Source organism: Aquila chrysaetos, chromosome 11 (assembly GCF_900496995.4).
Source record: "Aquila chrysaetos chrysaetos chromosome 11, bAquChr1.4, whole genome shotgun sequence".
Lineage (NCBI taxonomy): Eukaryota > Metazoa > Chordata > Aves > Accipitriformes > Accipitridae > Aquila > Aquila chrysaetos.
In genome coordinates this window covers 2,857,573-2,875,586 of record NC_044014.1, presented here as the reverse complement: position 1 = coordinate 2,875,586, position 18,014 = coordinate 2,857,573, and the positions used below count along the sequence as shown (strand labels likewise).

Here is an 18,014-nt window from a genome sequence, read left to right as displayed (position 1 = left end):
CCTGTTCTGCCAGTATAAGCTCCAGTGGCTTATTCTGAACCTCCCCTAGTACATCGTTAATTAATTAAGTCCTGTATACCTCCATGTGCTGCAGTTCGAAGATTCAGGGTTCAACGCTGCAACCAGGGTGTTGTAGTGCTGTGAAATGTGTTTTGTTGGTGGCATTGGGAGGCAACGTTGCGTTGCTTTCAGGAGTTACTTCTTTTATTCTAATCTCCTTTAAAGGCAGTATTTGCCATCTATGACTCCTAAGCCCTTTTCATCTTAACAGTTTATATTATAGAAATGTTTTATTACTGTATTCTTGGTTAGTAGCCTTTTCATTACGAAGTGTTTAGAACGCATTTATTATGCTGTATGTCACCTCCTATATCAGAGATTCATGACAGTGTAGGTAACTGGAAAAATGTCAAGGAATGTTTACAGTTCTCTTTCAATTTTGCAGGAAAAGTGCTGCCAGTACTGGCCATCAGAGGGCTCTGTAACTCACGGAGAGATAACCGTAGAAATAAAGAATGACAGTCTGTTAGATGCCATAAGCGTAAGGGACTTCATAGTTACGTACAATCAGGTATTGGTTTTAAATTACATGAGGGTTTGGGGTTTTTTTTTGCATTTGAAGGCATTTGCAAGTATGATTATGTAACTTAAATGCTGGAATTTCTATCTAAAGATAAATGTGGTTAATCAACATCCAACATTGTATCAGTCAAGAGGGAGCTTATATGAAACATTTTTGCCTAAAGTCCCATGAAAATTCTGGTCAGTGAAACATGTCGTTGACTGAAGTTGGATGGGGGGTTTGGGGTTTTTTATATTTTGTTGTTGCTGTTATTCTTTTATTTTCTACCATCTCCCACATATCTATAAAAGAAAAATTGATTCAAGATTTTTAAATCCTATAAAGCATTTTAAAGCACATGTACTTGCCTCTGCCTACCAGCTCTTCCTTTATGTATCTCTGCTACAGGCATGATCTACTCAAAACCTGGTTTTGATCTTTTGGGCATGCATCTCCTCACTCACTGCATCATTTCTTTAGGACCTGATTTGCATTGCTGTTTTTGGAGGAAAGAAAAAAAAAGAGAAAAAAATTTACTTGCAGTTGAGAATATCATTCATTTAACTACTTACTGCACTGCATATAATTTAGGCACATGCAAAGCAAAAGGACTTGAATTTAAAAGTGCTCTATATTTCCTTGTGAAGGAGGGTGGTGGATTAGGCGTGAATACACACTGTGCTTCACAAAGCAGAGAGTCCTTGTCAATGTGTTGACTTAGGTCACATTGCAAAGTATTTAAAACTCAAGTAACAGCATTTTAGGTAATATCCAAGCAGCAACATTTTTGCACTACAATCCAGCATCGTTAGAAGTGTTTGCTGCTGCAGATCTAAGAAATCCAAGAAACTTTTGTATTGTGCCCGAGTCCCGCTAGACTACATCAATGAAATTTGAAGCAATACTATGTTAAAAGGTCTCTTGCAGAGCTGGGAGGAAGGAGGACTGACCAAGCCTTTTTCCTCGTAATGGTGACATCTTCCAGGCTTCCAGTACAAAGCAGTGTCCTGAGACTCCCCATCAAACTCATTCACCAGATGTCCCCTGTGGTGGACACGTTGAAAGCACCTGGCATCAGCAGACACCTTGTGTTTTCAACTCTCTGTGACTTGCAAGAGTTAATGACATGTAGTAAAATTGCCAGAATATTAATGTTGCATCCACACGCTATTGTAATGCAGTCATGGGAAGCAGTAAGCACAAATTTCAGGATAGTTAAAATGAAGAGCCTTTGTGCATCCAAACCTGTCTGGAGCTAAGTGCATTACCATGGTATTAATACCTATTTGAACTTTCAGTGTGCTTTTAATCAGCAAGGATAAAGACAAGGCAAATAATCATTAAGTTTCAAAGTAGCAGGTAGTGTTGTGCAAAGATGAGTGCGTTTCATGAATTGGGTTATTTTACTGGCACTTTGCATTTGGCCTGTGCACAATGAAAGCTTTCAACCATTGGTACTCAGGATGAATAATCTTTAAGTGTGTCCTTAGCAATACCCAGATAAAACCGCTGTGCAAATCAAAAGGAAAATTATAGGGGTGAATTATCGGCATAGCGGATGGGGAATTTAGAAGCAGAACTGTCAGGTCTGCAGGACCAGTATGTTACGGACCAGGTTGCAAATAGCCCCCTCTATTAAAGTGGTGCAAAATTTAATGCTACAAATGTTTAAGGTAAGAAGCGTGTTTCCATTTTGAAGTAACAGCTGGATAAATCTGGTGTTTTTTCCTGCATGCAGGGTAACCAGGAGAAGCAAAGCAGGCTTGTTCGGCAGTTCCATTTCCATGGGTGGCCAGAAATTGGGATTCCTGCAGAAGGAAAAGGGATGATCGACCTGATTGCGGCTGTCCAAAAGCAGCAGCAGCAAACAGGCAATCACCCGATTACTGTGCACTGCAGGTAAGACTCGCCTCTTCTTCCCACCATCAGCTAAGGAACTGGCTTGTTTTCTCTCCAGTCTGGTTGTTTTTATGGCAGTTTTCCTTCAGGAGAGAGTAGACTGCGTCCTTTAAAAAAATAAATTAAAATTAAGAAATAAGAGAAAAAGAGAGAAAAAAAGAAAATCTAGTATTGCATAAAGGATTTTTTACTTGTCTTTGGCTGAATTAGCAAAGTGAATACCTTAATGGTAGCCTTAATGGTTGCAGGTAAACAAATGCATTAGTAACTTGGGGTGTTGTAGTCTTGCACCTGAGTTTTGCTAAACGCTGTGATTAGGAAAGTAAAGCTGTAGCTTTATTGTAGTGATGTGTAGTACACCCCACTAATATAGTGCCCAAATGTTCTATCAAGATCAAAATGCTGTTGGTTTTTACAAACTATCAGGAGAATAAATATATCCCTAATCTAAGCTGAAGGCAAAATCTACTCCTGTCCTTGAAAGCAGAGAGAAAACAGTATTTACATTAATGCTAAGAGGTAGCTTGTGTATGACTTGACTTGATACATGATAACTAGAATATATTTGTCGTATGCCAGGTTTTCACTTTTTGGTTTTGTTTTTTTTTAATTGTATGTTTTGTTTACAGCAACTTTTTTTTTTTTTTTTTTTTTTAAATGTATACATTGGGCTTTTCCTCTGTTTTTTCAAATCATATTTTTCAGACTGCGGGGTTTTTTATCAGTCTTTTAAACTTGTCTTTTCTCTTTCTGTACTACATCTGCTGATTTTAAAAAAAAAAAAGTAGTAGTAAAACTAGTATTCTGCCTTTTCCTAATTCAGAAATCATACCTTGCTTTTCAAATATTTTAAATTTTATAAATCAGTAAAGTTTTCCTGTTATCTGGTCAATACAAAGTCAAGCTCACAGTGCACAGGGACAGGGTCAGCAGGGTTTCAGAGCCCCCAGAAGAGAAGTTCCTATGTTTTGTTTTGTTTTTTTTAAATAAGAAGCTATTAACTTGTAGAGGTCACCCTTTGACATGAACCTCTTTCCTGCTGTGGCCTGCTTGGACCCGTTCTGGGAGATGCACTGACTGACTCCCAGCTGCCCTTACCCAGCGTGAGAGTTTTCAGAGGCCACATCCCTCTCTACTCTGCTCACGTAAGACCTTGTGCAATAGAGTCTCTCTTGCAGTTGAAGCTCACAGGCTCAAGCACAACATAAAAACTAATCATTGTTTTATCTCCAGTTGCCCTGAAAATCAATTATTTAATTCATTCTAAATGCTGGCCTTTTAAATCTTTTCCTTTTGGGCATGTTGTACAAGATAAACTGGTTTTGCTGGACCATTGGTCATCTTCTAGCAATACATGGAGGTCAAGTTCCTGGCATCTTTTTAGCTAAAACCATCAGTTATATTAATTCTGATATTTTCTCTACCTGTCTGTGATCCCACTATTAAGAAAGCTTGGCACCTACGCTGTGATAGAGACCCCTTACGACTGACTACCGTGTGGATAAGCTTGCCCAACCTTTTGTCAGTGAGCTAGATAATATGATGCTGCTTCTGGATTTTTCCTGCATTTCAGAGAATATCCATCTGTTTTTGAATGAGTGACTGATTATTTTTTTCTTCTGAAAAGAAAAAAAAAGCTATATTGATTTATGTGACACTCAAATTGTTCTTGTAGCATTATCTACATGGAAGTAGACTCACTGACCATTTGGAAGTATTTTGATAGAAGAACCTGTCTGCTTGCTCTACTAGAGTTAGAAATAGGAATGGGCATATTACAGCTGTTCTCTGCAGCATATACTGACTTTTATTTTGCTCTGATTTGAGTTTCAAAGGTGCTGTCTCAGTCTCTGAGAACTATGGTTTGTGTTTGGCTGCCTGCAACATCACCTGTATTTTTCAAGCGCTGTTGAAAGCAAAGAGATCTTGAGAACTTGAGCCAGGACTCGGATTTGTTGTGCTTTGGGACATGATCTTGTACCAATGCATATTCATTGCTAAAACTCTGTCCTCCTTACTTCGGAAGTATTTTGCTCTTTGCTGTTTTCATACGTTTTCCCGAGGGGACTGTGGGTTCTCCCACCCCGTGGTGGCTGCACTCGAGGGCGATGACATTTTGTGTTTGATTCTGCAATTTGGCAGATTTTAACAGCCACTTCTTGCTAGAGAGTTAAAATTCTGAATAATTAAAAGTGGGTAAAATATCAGGGAGTTCTAGCTGGTAAAATAAGAGATAAAAACTAATGTCTTTGGTATGCACAAATTAGGTGCACAAGAACTATCTGAGGTATATCTTGCTTCTGCTTTTTCAAGCTTTTAGACCTGCAGCCTCTGTGAAGCCTTAGCTTAATCATTTGGCATGCATTTCACCTAGATTTTTGTTTTTTAAGTCTACTGCAATCATTTTAAAATGGATTAAACAAGAAAATAAAACCCAAACCACACAAGGTATTCTAGGATTTTTAACGTTGAGAATTCTCCCCTGTCCCAACTTGGGCAGCCTGTACGTCACAGCTTTTGAGTTACTTGAACTTCTCCGTGAAGTCATACTAGAGCCTTCAAATATAAATGAATGTAACCTTATGAATAACACATTTCAAGTCTAAGACTGATTTCTTAGAGTGTTCACATGAACCTGTGAAAACTTCTGTTCATTTTTTCTGACTATTTACAAACAGTTTAAGGAGCTGCTAAAAAAGATAATTCTTAACTAGAATCAAGACATAACCCTAAATAGTTTAGAAGGGTTTTCCTAACTGAGTTGCCAACAGAACTGAAAGCCAATCTGTTCTAAATCCTAACTCCCTTCTCTTCCAGTGTGTGTCTGCAGCTGCCTTCTGTTTAGTTCATGGCTGCCCACGCTTTTTCTCTCTTCACTATCTCCTCCCTTCTGCACTCTAATAAACTATGCAAGGCTGCTGTGTTATTTAGAGATACCTTACTTCTGTCTTTTGCCCAGTCTTTGCCCATTCTGCGTGTTCTTTGCCTTTGAACTTTCTGTCTCAAGAAATGAAGTTTGAGTCAAATTTAAAAGTTATCTTTCTTAACTTTTTTTTGAGGGAATTGCAGAAAGAGAAGCAAGTATGCAAAGAGTAGTGCTGTGTTCCCATGAGACAATACATATTTTCTCCTGCATTTCAAATGCAGTTTAGTTTTCCATGCATCCATACTAAAAATTCTTAAATTAATTAAAAACCCCCAACTTGTATGGGCTTTAAGGATTTGCTAAAAGCTTGTTTTCAGAAAAAAAAGGAGAATGAGCCTAGCACAAGCATTAAAAATGGAGTGCAAAGCAATGCATATCTCCCACTTCCTAGGCATAAATGAATAAGCAACGTGTGTGATGATGAGTGTGTACAGGTTTACTTTATGTCTTCACGTCCTCATCTTTTGATAGTTGTAGACCTATGCCAAAGTGCATCACTCATGGGTTACTCTAGAAACCACGGATGGCTAGTAGAGATTAGTAATTAACTAATTACAAATAAATCTGAACCCTTTTCGATTTTGTATTTGTCTTTAATTTGATAAAAGTAATTGTCTAAAGGGAATGACACATCTAATACCTTGTACCTGTTCATTTTTCCTCCAACGAAACTTTTAACGTATCCAGCTGAGGATACACGCATCTGCACTTTATCTTTTCATAAGGCTTGTGCTTCTCAGATTTTTGTTGTATTTGATAGAAATAAGGTAGAAGCAATGACAGGTGATTACAATTCACCTACTTACAGTTAAAACACGTGAAAATTTTAAATTTAATAAATATTGTGTTCATCTTTATTCAGCAATCAGTGAACCTTCCATTCCATCTTAGCACTGATTGCCAATATCCCAATCCCATCCTGGTTTTAGTAACTATTCCCTATCAAAGCTATTGGCCTTCAAGTGCACAACCACTGTTTTGGTGTCAAGTAGTTCCTTATTAGTGCGATTGGGTGAGAGAAAGAAATCTCTTTTTTATTTTTTTTTTTCTCTAGAGTTAAGCATAATAAATCAGATAATAATTACTGAAATATATTTTGGTTCCACAGAATTGTGATCTGAAACAGATGTAAGGACAAAATACTGAGTCAAACATACTGAAACAAAAGAAACCACAGTTACTTTGGAGTACCTTAGGTTGCTTATTGTAGTCAAGACAGAGGCAGAACAGTTGATTTTAGTTTCTTGTGTGTACTATAGCCTCATATGTAGTCTTGCTTTGGTTTGTCCTTATATTAATACGTGTGTTTAAGATCCTAAGAGTCATTAAAATCATTACAGTTGGATAGGACATTTTCCATCAAACTGCTTTGGAGGAGGAGGAGTAATAATAATAATAATAATAATAATAATGCTTTTGTATCTGTCCACCATGCAGAAGTATAAATCAAAACCTAATAGAAAAATGGGGGTTTGGTTGCACAGTGCTTCTTTGCATTATAACCAAGTTTTGCAACTGAAAGTCTAAAGATTGTGTTCTCCCCCATCAAGATTAAAACCCAAAGCAGAGTGTGGGAGCACCGAAAGTTGTCTTTGTTGAAAGCGAATGCAGATTTGAGTAAGCAGCTTTGCCAGTTCATTATTTGAGTCCCAGGCTTTGGCTGAGGGGGTCCACGTGCTGCCGCAGCCAGCTCAGGATCTGCTGCTTGTGTACAGAAGCTGTCACTAACGAGCCTTTATTCGTTCCAGCCTGGCTCCGAGTTAATTTCCATTAATTCTGGCTCCCTTCTAGCATAGCTGAGGTGACAAAATAAGCAAAAAAAAAAAAAAATAGAAGTTGGCTAATAGTAGTATTTGGCTATTCTATATCACTATTATTTCTCTTCTAACATTTTTATCCTACTGTATGGTAAGCAAATGTGTTTACGTTGCAGTGCTGGCGCTGGAAGAACAGGTACCTTCATAGCACTCAGCAACATTCTGGAACGAGTGAAGGCTGAAGGGCTCTTAGATGTATTTCAAGCTGTGAAGAGCTTAAGACTGCAAAGGCCACATATGGTGCAAACACTGGTATGATATTTAACAATCTGGATCTTTGTCAAAGGATGTATGTTTGTAAATATTCTGTGGGAGGAGAACAAAGGATTTTTTTGCAGGTTGAAATAAATTATGTATCATTGCTATATATGTACAAGGTATTATCAGAAATCTGTATTTTTACAGAATTTTTTTTTTAATAGCATTTCTAAAAATACAACTTGGTTAAACATCCTGCATCTTTTAGGAACTGGAGGCAGCTAAACCAAAATCTTCTCAGTGTTGCAGATGATAAAACATATAAAGTAAATGCCTTTTAAGCTGTGTATCAGTTGTTCTTTCTAACCTTAAAATGTCTGCGCTTAAACTGGCTTGCAGTTAGTCACTGAAAGGGAGAAATGTCTTTGACTTCTTTACAGTCACCTACAAGTAATATATGAAGCTTGGTCCAGACACTTCTCCCTATTGAATAAGGTTTTTTGAGACTTATGTTTTTGGAAAATATATAAAAATGCTGATATTTTGTATTTTGATAGCAGCTTCCATCCGGTAATTTGAAACTTCTTTAGAAACAATTATCTCACAACACCTTTTTCAGGTAGATGTTTTGTCCACGCTACAGATAGGAAGAAAGGGGTTGAAGAAGTAGAACTGGATTGTCCAGAGTTATGCTGAGACAGGGATGAAATATTTCTTTTGGGGTTCTGGCTCTGTGATTTAATAATGTTAGTTCAGGGTATAATTGACACAGATATTCCCAGCTGAGCCTGCAGAAAGGCTTCTGTTAAACTCTGCTTTCCAGCATGAGTGAATTCAGATGCCAATTCCATTTATTATCAGTGTTGTTACAGATTTTGTAATCCAGCAAATCATGTCAAAGGCGTTTCAGCATGCCTAGAAGATCAGGATGTTGTCGTGGGGGGGGAAATGAGAGAGAGATGAGTTCGGATCGCTTAAAGAATCGCCTCCAATTGTATTAGCAATAGGAAAATGATTTAATAGAAATTTATATAGAACTGCGACTTCACAGAATTCAATGGCAAGGTTCACTCTATTACTTAGTACATGGATGAAATGCACTCAGGAAAATGAAGTTAGACTAAACTTAGGTATATAGAGACCAAAATGTAATAGGGTAAAAGGAAATATTACAAAGAAAAATCGAGTTAGAATTAATTTCTTGCGATTTGTGCAAAGATCGGGAATGTGGAAAAGTAGGGGAGACGCTCCCGTTGAGTCACGGGGTTTGGAGAAGACCCCCTTGCTTTCTAAACTCCTGTTGGAGTCTAGGTGCGGCTGGATCGACTCCTAGTCCCAGACTTGGGCCACGGTTTATATCTAAAGGGATTATGAGTATAATAGCAGCCTAAAATTTATTCAGAGTTGAATGGAATTCACGACAGTAACTTAAATCTAAATTTGTAAGTAGTAACTTATAATACACTTGCTATAGTATGCTTATCGTAGTCTATTCAGGTTAGTACACTAGGAGATACACATGCAAGAGAGTAAAAGAGAGTAAAAGAGGTATACCTGTTAAAAATTCCCCTCGATGTCAGCGAAAAGGTTCACTGCAAACGGTTCGGCATCTTTCTCAACGGGCGAAGGGCCGAGCCTGAAGGAGCGGAGAGAATCAGCCCAGGCCGTGTCGGCTTTCGGCGACAGACCTCCGATTTTCGCAAACCGTCCGGTTTGCGAGCTCCGAGAGGCGTCCCGCTCGGAGGGAGATGCTGGTCGCAGCCCGCCGCGGTCCGGGAGAGCTCAAAGGGCCTCGCTCAGCACCGCTGCTTATAGGTTCAGGAGATGATTGACCTTAGTCGTCAACAAACTGCTGGCATCCCAGCTGCGCTGGAAAATTCCGAGGCTGCCCGCGAATAACTTGAAAGAGAGACACGGGATGCTCCAAGATTGCCGGGGAGGGCTGTAACGTCTCAAGGTTGTTATGAGAACGGGCTGCAGGCGGCGATGAGAACTGGCTATCGCTGCCCCGTCCCCCGCCTCCGCCGGGCAGCCGGAGTCCTTGAGACGCACGGCGTATCTCCCTGCCTCGGCTGTGTCAGAGTTCCTGGCACGGCCAAGGGTCGCTTAACCGCCCGACTCATGACACTTATGCTAAGGGCTAGCGAGCCTTCCCGAGTTCCTACATCAGCCTGGAAAGGGGGAAGAAATGCACCACCGCATTCCACCCCGTGACAAAAGTCAATCCATCTCCCTCTCACAGAGTGGCGGTGTGGTCGCCTCTTGCCTCCGTGACTATAAACAGATCAATGCCATGTTCCAATTGTAATTTGAGGGAAATTTTTTGTAGGTTTGCTTAATTCTAAATGTTTGATAGATATAATTAAGCAATCTTATATATGCGAGGAGGTTTCTGTGACAGTGATGTTTGTCTGACTGTCCTCCACATTCTAATATATAGAACAAAGTTTAACAACAATCATAATATAACAGAAACGAGTAAAATTATCACAGGCTGTAACGTTCGATTGAAAGTTCTTGTTGTTGTCGGTTACCTTCCGAATAAGTTATCCCACCAGTGTTGTTCTCCATCTCTCTTCACTCTTTCCAGGATATGGTGTATGTTTTCTGCATCATGATGGACAGTCATTAGGGGTTTTTTCGTCCATTGTCTCGAATTCGTGTTAGCAATTGATTCAGGTCATCCTGTTGTAGCAGTTTTCTCACCAATGTAAGATTCATTCCAATGGGGGTAGGCAGTAAGTCATGGTAAGCTGTGTAGTTTGATTGTAGCAATTAAGTCGTGACAGGAGCTGAGTAGTTAAAATTGCATCCTACAATTTTCATAAAATTACAAACACAGATATTTGAGTCATTACGCATCTCCACGGTGGTATTGTCTATAAGTATAGAATCACAAAGGGTTCTCATACAAACACATCTGTTTCCAACATACATGAGTACAGTTTCAGGAGTTTCATCAGGATGTATTTCAAAATGACAAACATTTTGTTCAGTGTCAAGACAAACGTCTTGAGCCTTAATGGTATTACTTTCGCAAATGAATCTCTGGTATTCCCGTACAATGCATGCATCTATATCAATAGTTTGCCATTTGTTTTCTTTTCGTAGGGCCCATGGTCTATGTTCCATTGGATAGAGTATAGTTCCGGGGTGATTTAATCCCAGCGCAACGATTAGGTATATGGTGTATACCAAAGCATTGCGTGTTGTCAAAACAAAAGCTGTGGCTTTACTGGTGGTATGGTCATAAGTGAAATTGCTTAGATGCCAGTATTATGATTATGAGGAGACATTGTTTGAGGGGGGGCTGTGTCGGTAAATTTGGTTGTTCGATTTCAATCCTGAATTGAAGGCCTAGGTCAGAATGAGAGTTGAAGTCTGTCCACAAACACATATGTGCTGAATGAACATACGTGTTTAAAAGGACAGGTATGTATGCTGTGTCTTCCCTTGGTGTAGTTTACAGTGATGTATAAAGCTGATGTCATACATCTAGTGTGATTTTCAATTCAGCATCCTCTTGAAATGGTATCTCCCTTAGCTCTTTTTAAAGATAGAATTTGTTGATTTTCATTTTTTGCTTTAATCATCCATTCCTGCCCACAAAAGATGTTGTTAGAATCATAGAATCATTTGGGTTGGAAAAGACCTTAAGATCATTGAATCCAACCGTCAACCCAACACCCCTATGCCCACTAAACCATGTCCTGAAGTGCCACGTCTACACGTTTTTTGAACACCTCCAGGGATGGTGACTCCAACACTTCCCTGGGCAGCCTGTTCCAATGCCTGGCAACCCTTTCAGTAAAGAAATTTTTCCTAATATCCAATCTAAACCTCTCCTGCCGCAACTTGAGGCCATTTCCTCTCGTCCTATCACTAGTTACTTGATAGAGGAGACCAGCACCCACCTCGCTACACCCTCCTTTCAGGTAGCTGTAGAGAGCGATCAGGTCTCCCCTCAGCCTCCTTTTCTCCAGGCTAAACAGCCCCAGTTCCCTCAGCCGCTCCTCACAAGACTTGTGCTCCAGGCCCCTCACCAGCTTGGTTGCCCTTCTCTGGACACGCTCCAGCACCTCCATGTCTGTCCTGCAGTGAGGAGCCCAAAACTGAACACAGGACTCGAGGTGTGGCCTCACCAGTGCCCAGTACAGGGGGACAATCACCTCCCTCCTCCTGCTGGACACGTTATTTCTGATGCAGGCCAGGATGCCGTTGGCCTTCCTGGCCACCTGGGCACACTGCTGGCTCATACTCAGCCAGCTGCCGACCAGCACCCCCAGGTCTTTCTCTGCCGAGCAGCTTTCCAGCTGGGGTTGTTGTGACCCAAGTTCTTGACCCGGCACTTGGTCTTGTTGAACCTCATACAACTGGCCTCAGCCCATCAATCCAGCCTGTCCAGATCCCTCTGTAGAGCCTTCCTACCCTCCAGCAGATCAGCCCTCCCGCCCAACTTGATGTCATCTGCAAACTTGCTGCGGTTGCACTCAATCCCTTCATCCAAATCATTGATAAAGATATTAAACAGAACTGGCCCCAATACTGAGCCCTGAGGAACACCACTTGTGAGTCGCCACCAACTGGATGTAACTCTGTTCACCACAACCCTCTGGGCTCTCCATCCAGCCAGTTTTTCACCCAACGAAGAGTACATTTGTCTAAGCCATGAGCCGCCAGCTTCTCAAGGAGTGTGCCATGAGAGGCAGTGTCAAAGGCCTTGCTGAAGACCAGGTACACAACATCCACAGCCTTCCTCTCATCCACTAGGCGGGTCACCTGGTCATAGATCAGGTTGGTCAAGCAGGACCTGCCTTTCATGAACCCATGCTGGCTGAGCCTGATCCCCTGGTTGTCCTGCACATGCCATGTGAGTGCACTCAAGATGAACCGCTCCGTAATCTTCCCTGGTACCGAGGTCAGGCTGACAGGCCCGTAGTTCCCCGGATCCTCCCTCCGACCCTTCTTGTAAATGGGCGTCCCATTGGCCAGCCTCCAGTCTTCTGGGACCTCCCCTGTTGACCAGGACTGCTGATAAATGATGGAAAGTGGCTTGGCAAGCTTCTCCACCAGCTCCCTCAATACCTCTCGGATGGATCCCATCTGGTCACATAGACTCATGAGTGTCCAGACGGTGTAGTAGGTCACTAACTATTTTCTCCTGGATTATGGGGGGTATATTCTGCTCTCTGTCCCTGTCTTCCAGCTCAGGGGGCTGAGTACCCTGAGGATAACTGGTGTCACTATTAAAGACTGAGGCAAAGAAGGCATTAAGTACCTCAGCCTTTTCCTCATCTTTGGTGGCAATGTTCCCCTCTGCATCCAATAAAGGATGGATATTCTCCTTGGCTCTCTTTTTGTTAACATATTTGTAAAAACATTTTTTGTTGTGCCTTACAATAGTGGCCAGATTGAGTTCTAGCTGAGCTTTTGCCTTTCTAATTTCCTCTCTGCATGACCTAACAAGATCCCTGTACTCTTCCTGAGTTACCTGCCCTTTCTTCCAAAGATGGTAAACTCTCTTTTTTCCTGAGTCCCAGCAAAAGCTCCCTGTTCAGCCAGGCCGGTTGTCTTCCCCGGCGGTTCATCTTGCGGCACATGGGAATAGCCTGCTCCTGAGCCTTTAAGATTTCCTTCTTGAAGAATGTCCATCCCTCCTGGACCCCTTTGCCCTTCAGGACTGTCTCCCAAGGGACTCTCTCAGCCAGTGTCCTGAACAGGCCAAAGTTAGCCCTCTGGAAATCCATAGTGGTGGTTTTGCTGACCCCCTCCCTTACCTCATCAAGAATCAAGAATTCTATCATTTCATGGTCGCTAAGCCCAAGACGGCCTCCGACCACCCCATTTCCCACCAGTCCTTCCCTGCTTGTAAACAGTAGGTCGAGCAAGGCTCCTCCCCTGGTTGGCTCACCTACCAGCTGTGTCAGGAAGTTCTCTTCCACACACTCCAGGATCCTCCTGGACTGCTTGCTCTCTGCTGTGTTGTATTTCCAGCAGACATCTGGAAAGTTGAATCTCCCACAAGAACAAGGGCACACGACCATGAGACTACTGCCAGCCGCTTGTAGAATGTTTCATCTGTCTCTTCAACCTGGTTGGGTGGTCTATAAGAGACTCCCAGCACGATATCTGCCTTGTTGGCCCTTCCCCCTGATCCTTACCCATAAGCACTCAACCTTATCGTCACAATCGTGTAGTTCTGTACAATCAAAACCCTCCCTAACACAGAGAGCCACCCCACCACCTCTCCTTCCTTGCCTATCCCTTTGGAAGAGCTTATAGCCATCTATTGCAGCACTCCAGTCATGGGAGTCGTCCCACCACGTTTCTGTGATGGCGACTAAGTCATAGCTATCCTGCTGCACAGTGGCTTCCAGCATCTCCTGTTTATTGCCATCCAGTTGTTATTGTGTAGTGTTATCACAGATAAATTTAGATTGGGCACAGGTGTGTCAAAAAGTATGTGTGCATCAGCCCATGGCCACCCCGTCGTACATGAGCTCCCGAAGTCGCATTCGCTAATGATAAAATCAAACAATAGTTCCACACCATGTCTACCCCAGAAGCAGAGTGCGAGTACAGGTTGTGTGAAAGTGAAATTGTACCAGCAGTCTGGTTCTGAGACCTCATGGCAAGATTTCTGATTGGTTTTTGGTTTAGAAAAATTAGTGTAGTATATTTTGATTTCTGTGGTTTTTTTGGTGGGTAGACCCATTGATTGCTCGACACCCTGTTTTTATTTCCTCTCCTCTTAAGGTCTGAAGTGGTAGTATCTGTTGAATGTTGTTACTATTGTGAGATACCCTAAATCCTTTTACATCTAATGTCTCCCATTTCCATGTATCTTTTAGATATACCTCAACTCCATGTATGACCAAGGTAGCAAGGTTCAGGTTTGCCTTATTTTCTGGTGTCATTCCAATGCTTCCATTATAATTTAGTAGGGCATGGTCCCAAGGGTCTCGTGTCTGGACCAAAGGGATTATACTTATCCTAATTAAGAGAAAAACTGAGAGCAAACTGGGGATAAACTGCCATAGTTGTTGCTGTCCATACAGATCCATTTTCTCCTGAAAAAGAAAAGAAAGAAAAGTTTCGGTGGGGAAGGCCGAACGGGTTACCCCTTTATGATGAATTTGGAAATTTTTGTTGTCCTTCAGTCAATTGCATTTCATCTGCTACTCCTCCCAGGTATGCACACCATGTCCTGATGGTGATTTTTGGTGCAATTCCTTCTGGGAGAGCAGTTCCTTATAGGATTGTATCTAGCAGATTAAATGGCCTTCTAGTCTGAACAGGTTGCCCCTGATGCATTTTCTCAACTCGTTTAACTGCTCGGGTTAGAGGCAAAAGTCCTTTTTCCCGCTCAGAGTGTCTCTGCTCCGTTTCTTTAAATGCAGTTGAGCTAAACAGTAAAGGTCTCTTGGGTCCCTTAGGGCCAGTTTGAAACAGATTACAATAAGTACCATGTTCTGCAAAACGCCGTTCTGCTATAACAGGATCGTGGGGGTGAATCGGTCCCAGTGATTGGTATGTTTTTAATTCCAGTATTAAGGTTTTAGCTGCCTGCCTCTTTGTGTTCTGAGTTCCATTGCCATGGTTTTCCCTTTTGTAAAAGTGAGTAAAGTGGGCAAGCAATGATAGAAAATCCAGGTACATGTTTTTTCCAGTACCCTATAGTACTCGTGAGTTGTTGTAGTTCTTTCCTAGATTGGGGCATTTGTAACTGTTCTATTTTATTTTACTTAGGGTGTCTGGTGGAATTGCTGCACTACGTGCAATCCACCAAGTACCTAAAAATTTTACCTCTCTGCCTGGTCTTTGACATTTCTCAGGTGGGATCTCAACCTCTGCTCCGTGTGGTGGCTGTCGCCCTGCTGCTGCTGCTTCTCCCAGTGTCTCAGGGGAAGTACCCCTGATTAGAATATCATCTATATATTAGTATAGTCCCACATCCTGGGGGAGTGACGCCGTTTGTAAAAGTTCTGCAAGCGCAGCATGAGCGATTGCGGGAGAATGTTTATATCCCTGGGGGAGCCTGTTAAAAGTGTATTGTACACCTTCCAAAGTGAAAGCAAATTTCTCTTTGTCTTTTTCCTGTAAGAGGACCATGAAGAACATGTCCTTCACATCTAACATCGTCATCCAGGGGTGTGCAGCTGCTTGCGAAGTAGCTGTTAAGTTTGCAAGGTTTGCTACAGCAGCTGTTAGCGGGGCTGTACTGGCATTCAAGTGCCGATAATCAATTGTTAAACGCCTTACGGACTGGCCAGAAGAGTGAATTATATGGGGAATGAGTTCTAGAGATGATTTGTCTTTTCTCTAAATCTGTTATTACCTCAGAAATTCCGTTCCGTGCCGCAGCAGAAAGCGGGTATTGCGGCACATTAGCGATCTTTCCATCGGGAAGTGCAGGGGCTGTGCGGAGTACGCGCGCTGTAGCCTCCTGTTTTTTGTCAGGGTTGGGGTTTGAACGGAACGACCACACGCTACCGTCCGGCAAGTGCCAGGCTCGGCCGTTCAAAACATCAAAGCCTAAAATACTTTCTTTGTGAGTCTTGATAGCAAAGCGAGTAGATAACACAGGCTTCTCTCCCGGGAGCCATAAATTTACTTTTGCGGTTTGGCACAGAACACTTGCTCCGTTTACTCCAGTGATTTTAACTCTTTGCTGTCTGGGTCGTACACCCAGCTTCTCAGCATCACGTTGTGTTAAGATTGAAATTTGTGCTCCCGTATCTATTAGGAATGTCACTAATTGTTGTCGAGGACCAGTTGGAATAAAAATGTATGGGCCATTGTTATAAATCAGTTGATAAGATTCCACTTGCCGGACCGACAGACCCAATCGTCATCTGGGTGCTACTCGTTTTTTGTTTCCGAATCTTTGGGAGAAAAAGGGGTATTACTCCCTCTTGGAGGAGGAGTCGGTGTCTGAGTGTTCGGAGCATTTCCTTTCTGAGTCTCGTCATTACGTTTCTGAAATGCACGAATTAGACTCTGAATAGCACTGGCACTTTGTCTTTGAATTGCAATTCTAGGGATACCTAGTGACAATGCTTGATTGTATAATTCTCTCCATCTCTGAGTTCTGGATTGATGATCAGTGGGTTCCTGTATTGGGGGGTTATCTTGGATTGATTGTTTAGGTTGCCTAACATTACGACTTGTCTTTTTGGTTTCATCAGATAGATTATCCCAGCCCATTTTGCTCCCCTGATTTATGAAGTCGTGCATCAATGTAGCCCAGGCAGGGAGATTTCTTTGCACTAGGGCCTCTTCCTTGTTGTCGGTGGCTTCTCTTATGGCCAAAAGGGGATTAAAGTCTGCGTCTCTCCTGATTTCATCTCTTTTTACAATGAGATAGGGTTTAGGCATAGCAGGAGCTCCCTTAATTAGAGGCTTTAGCATGTCAGGATCCACAGTTGCTGATATGGGAACATTAAGAGGGGCACGTTCGTTCATGGCCTGAATAGCGGCAGCTTTTGTAATAGCTGTAGAGAGCTCGTTCAAGGATTTGATGGGTATTAATAGAGGCTCTCCTCCCTCTAAGACATCTTTTCCACCAGCCCAGTATGCCACTCTACTTGTTATCGAGTAGGGATCTTTTGGGGGTGCGGGTCCAGCATTTAAAAAGACACCAGGGCCCCCAAATCCATTGGCTTCATCTCCATTAAGGAAGATTCTATCTCCCCCAGTTAGACGCACTCGCCGTAGGTATTCAGTTTCAGTTTCGCCTGGCTTATGGCCGTAGCGTTCTTGTAAATTGGCCATTTGAATTGGATCGAATGGGGTTTTTTTTCGGGTACAATCTCCTGCTTCACCCCGAGGTCCAGCGGTGTTGTCTGTTTTTGTGATGGCCTTGCCCTCATATTCAGGGGAATTTAAAGGAAATGGAGGATATGAAGGATTATTTTGGTTTGCATAGTTATCATCAGGGTCACCCCATATGTTTCCATCCCATTCTTCAGGGGATACAATCAGTTTTCTAATTTGCACGATGTCAAGGGGACGGGGAGCTTGCATAAGCATCTTTTCAACCCTTTCCTCTAACTTCTGTTTTTTCTCTTTTTCTTCCTGTAACTGTTTCTGCAGCTGCTCAATTTTCAAGGATAGTACTAATTCAGCTGCTTTTCTGCCTTCCATTTCCTCCTTTAGGTCCTTTTCTCTTTTAATGCTATTCTTCCTAAACTGACAAGCGGCTTCTAAGCAGGTGCCTAACATTTGGCAAATAATTCTGTTATCTTTTCCACCATTCACATTGCCCCTGGCTGACTTTAGTTGTTTTTCCACGGACTTCCAATCATGCCAGTTATCACGAGCCCATTCCTCAGAAAATTTGGGACTCAGACTAAATCCATGTTTTAGTAAGTAATCAGTGATGCTACTTGCCATCCTGCTGACTACGCCAATTTGTTGTGGGGGGTGGGAATGAGAGATGAGTTCGGATCGCTTAAAGAATCGCCTCCAATTGTATTAGCAATAGGAAAATGATTTAATAGAAATTTATATAGAACTGCGACTTCACAGAATTCAATGGCAAGGTTCACTCTATTACTTAGTACATGGATGAAATGCACTCAGGAAAATGAAGTTAGACTAAACTTAGGTA

General features: G+C 42.0%; 1 protein-coding gene across 4 annotated transcripts in view; it reads left to right on the top strand.

Annotated features, from left to right (window-relative positions):
* The window catches only part of PTPRE (protein tyrosine phosphatase receptor type E), a 109,246-nt gene that overhangs the window by 84,477 nt on the left and 6,755 nt on the right, over positions 1–18,014 (top strand). For all 4 annotated transcript variants that reach the window (XM_030030837.2, XM_030030836.2, XM_030030838.2 and 1 more), the window contains 3 exons: positions 446–571; positions 2,301–2,461; positions 7,321–7,456. In XM_030030837.2, the coding sequence (XP_029886697.1) occupies positions 446–571; positions 2,301–2,461; positions 7,321–7,456 (423 nt within the window). The remainder of the gene's footprint in view (positions 1–445; positions 572–2,300; positions 2,462–7,320; positions 7,457–18,014) is intronic.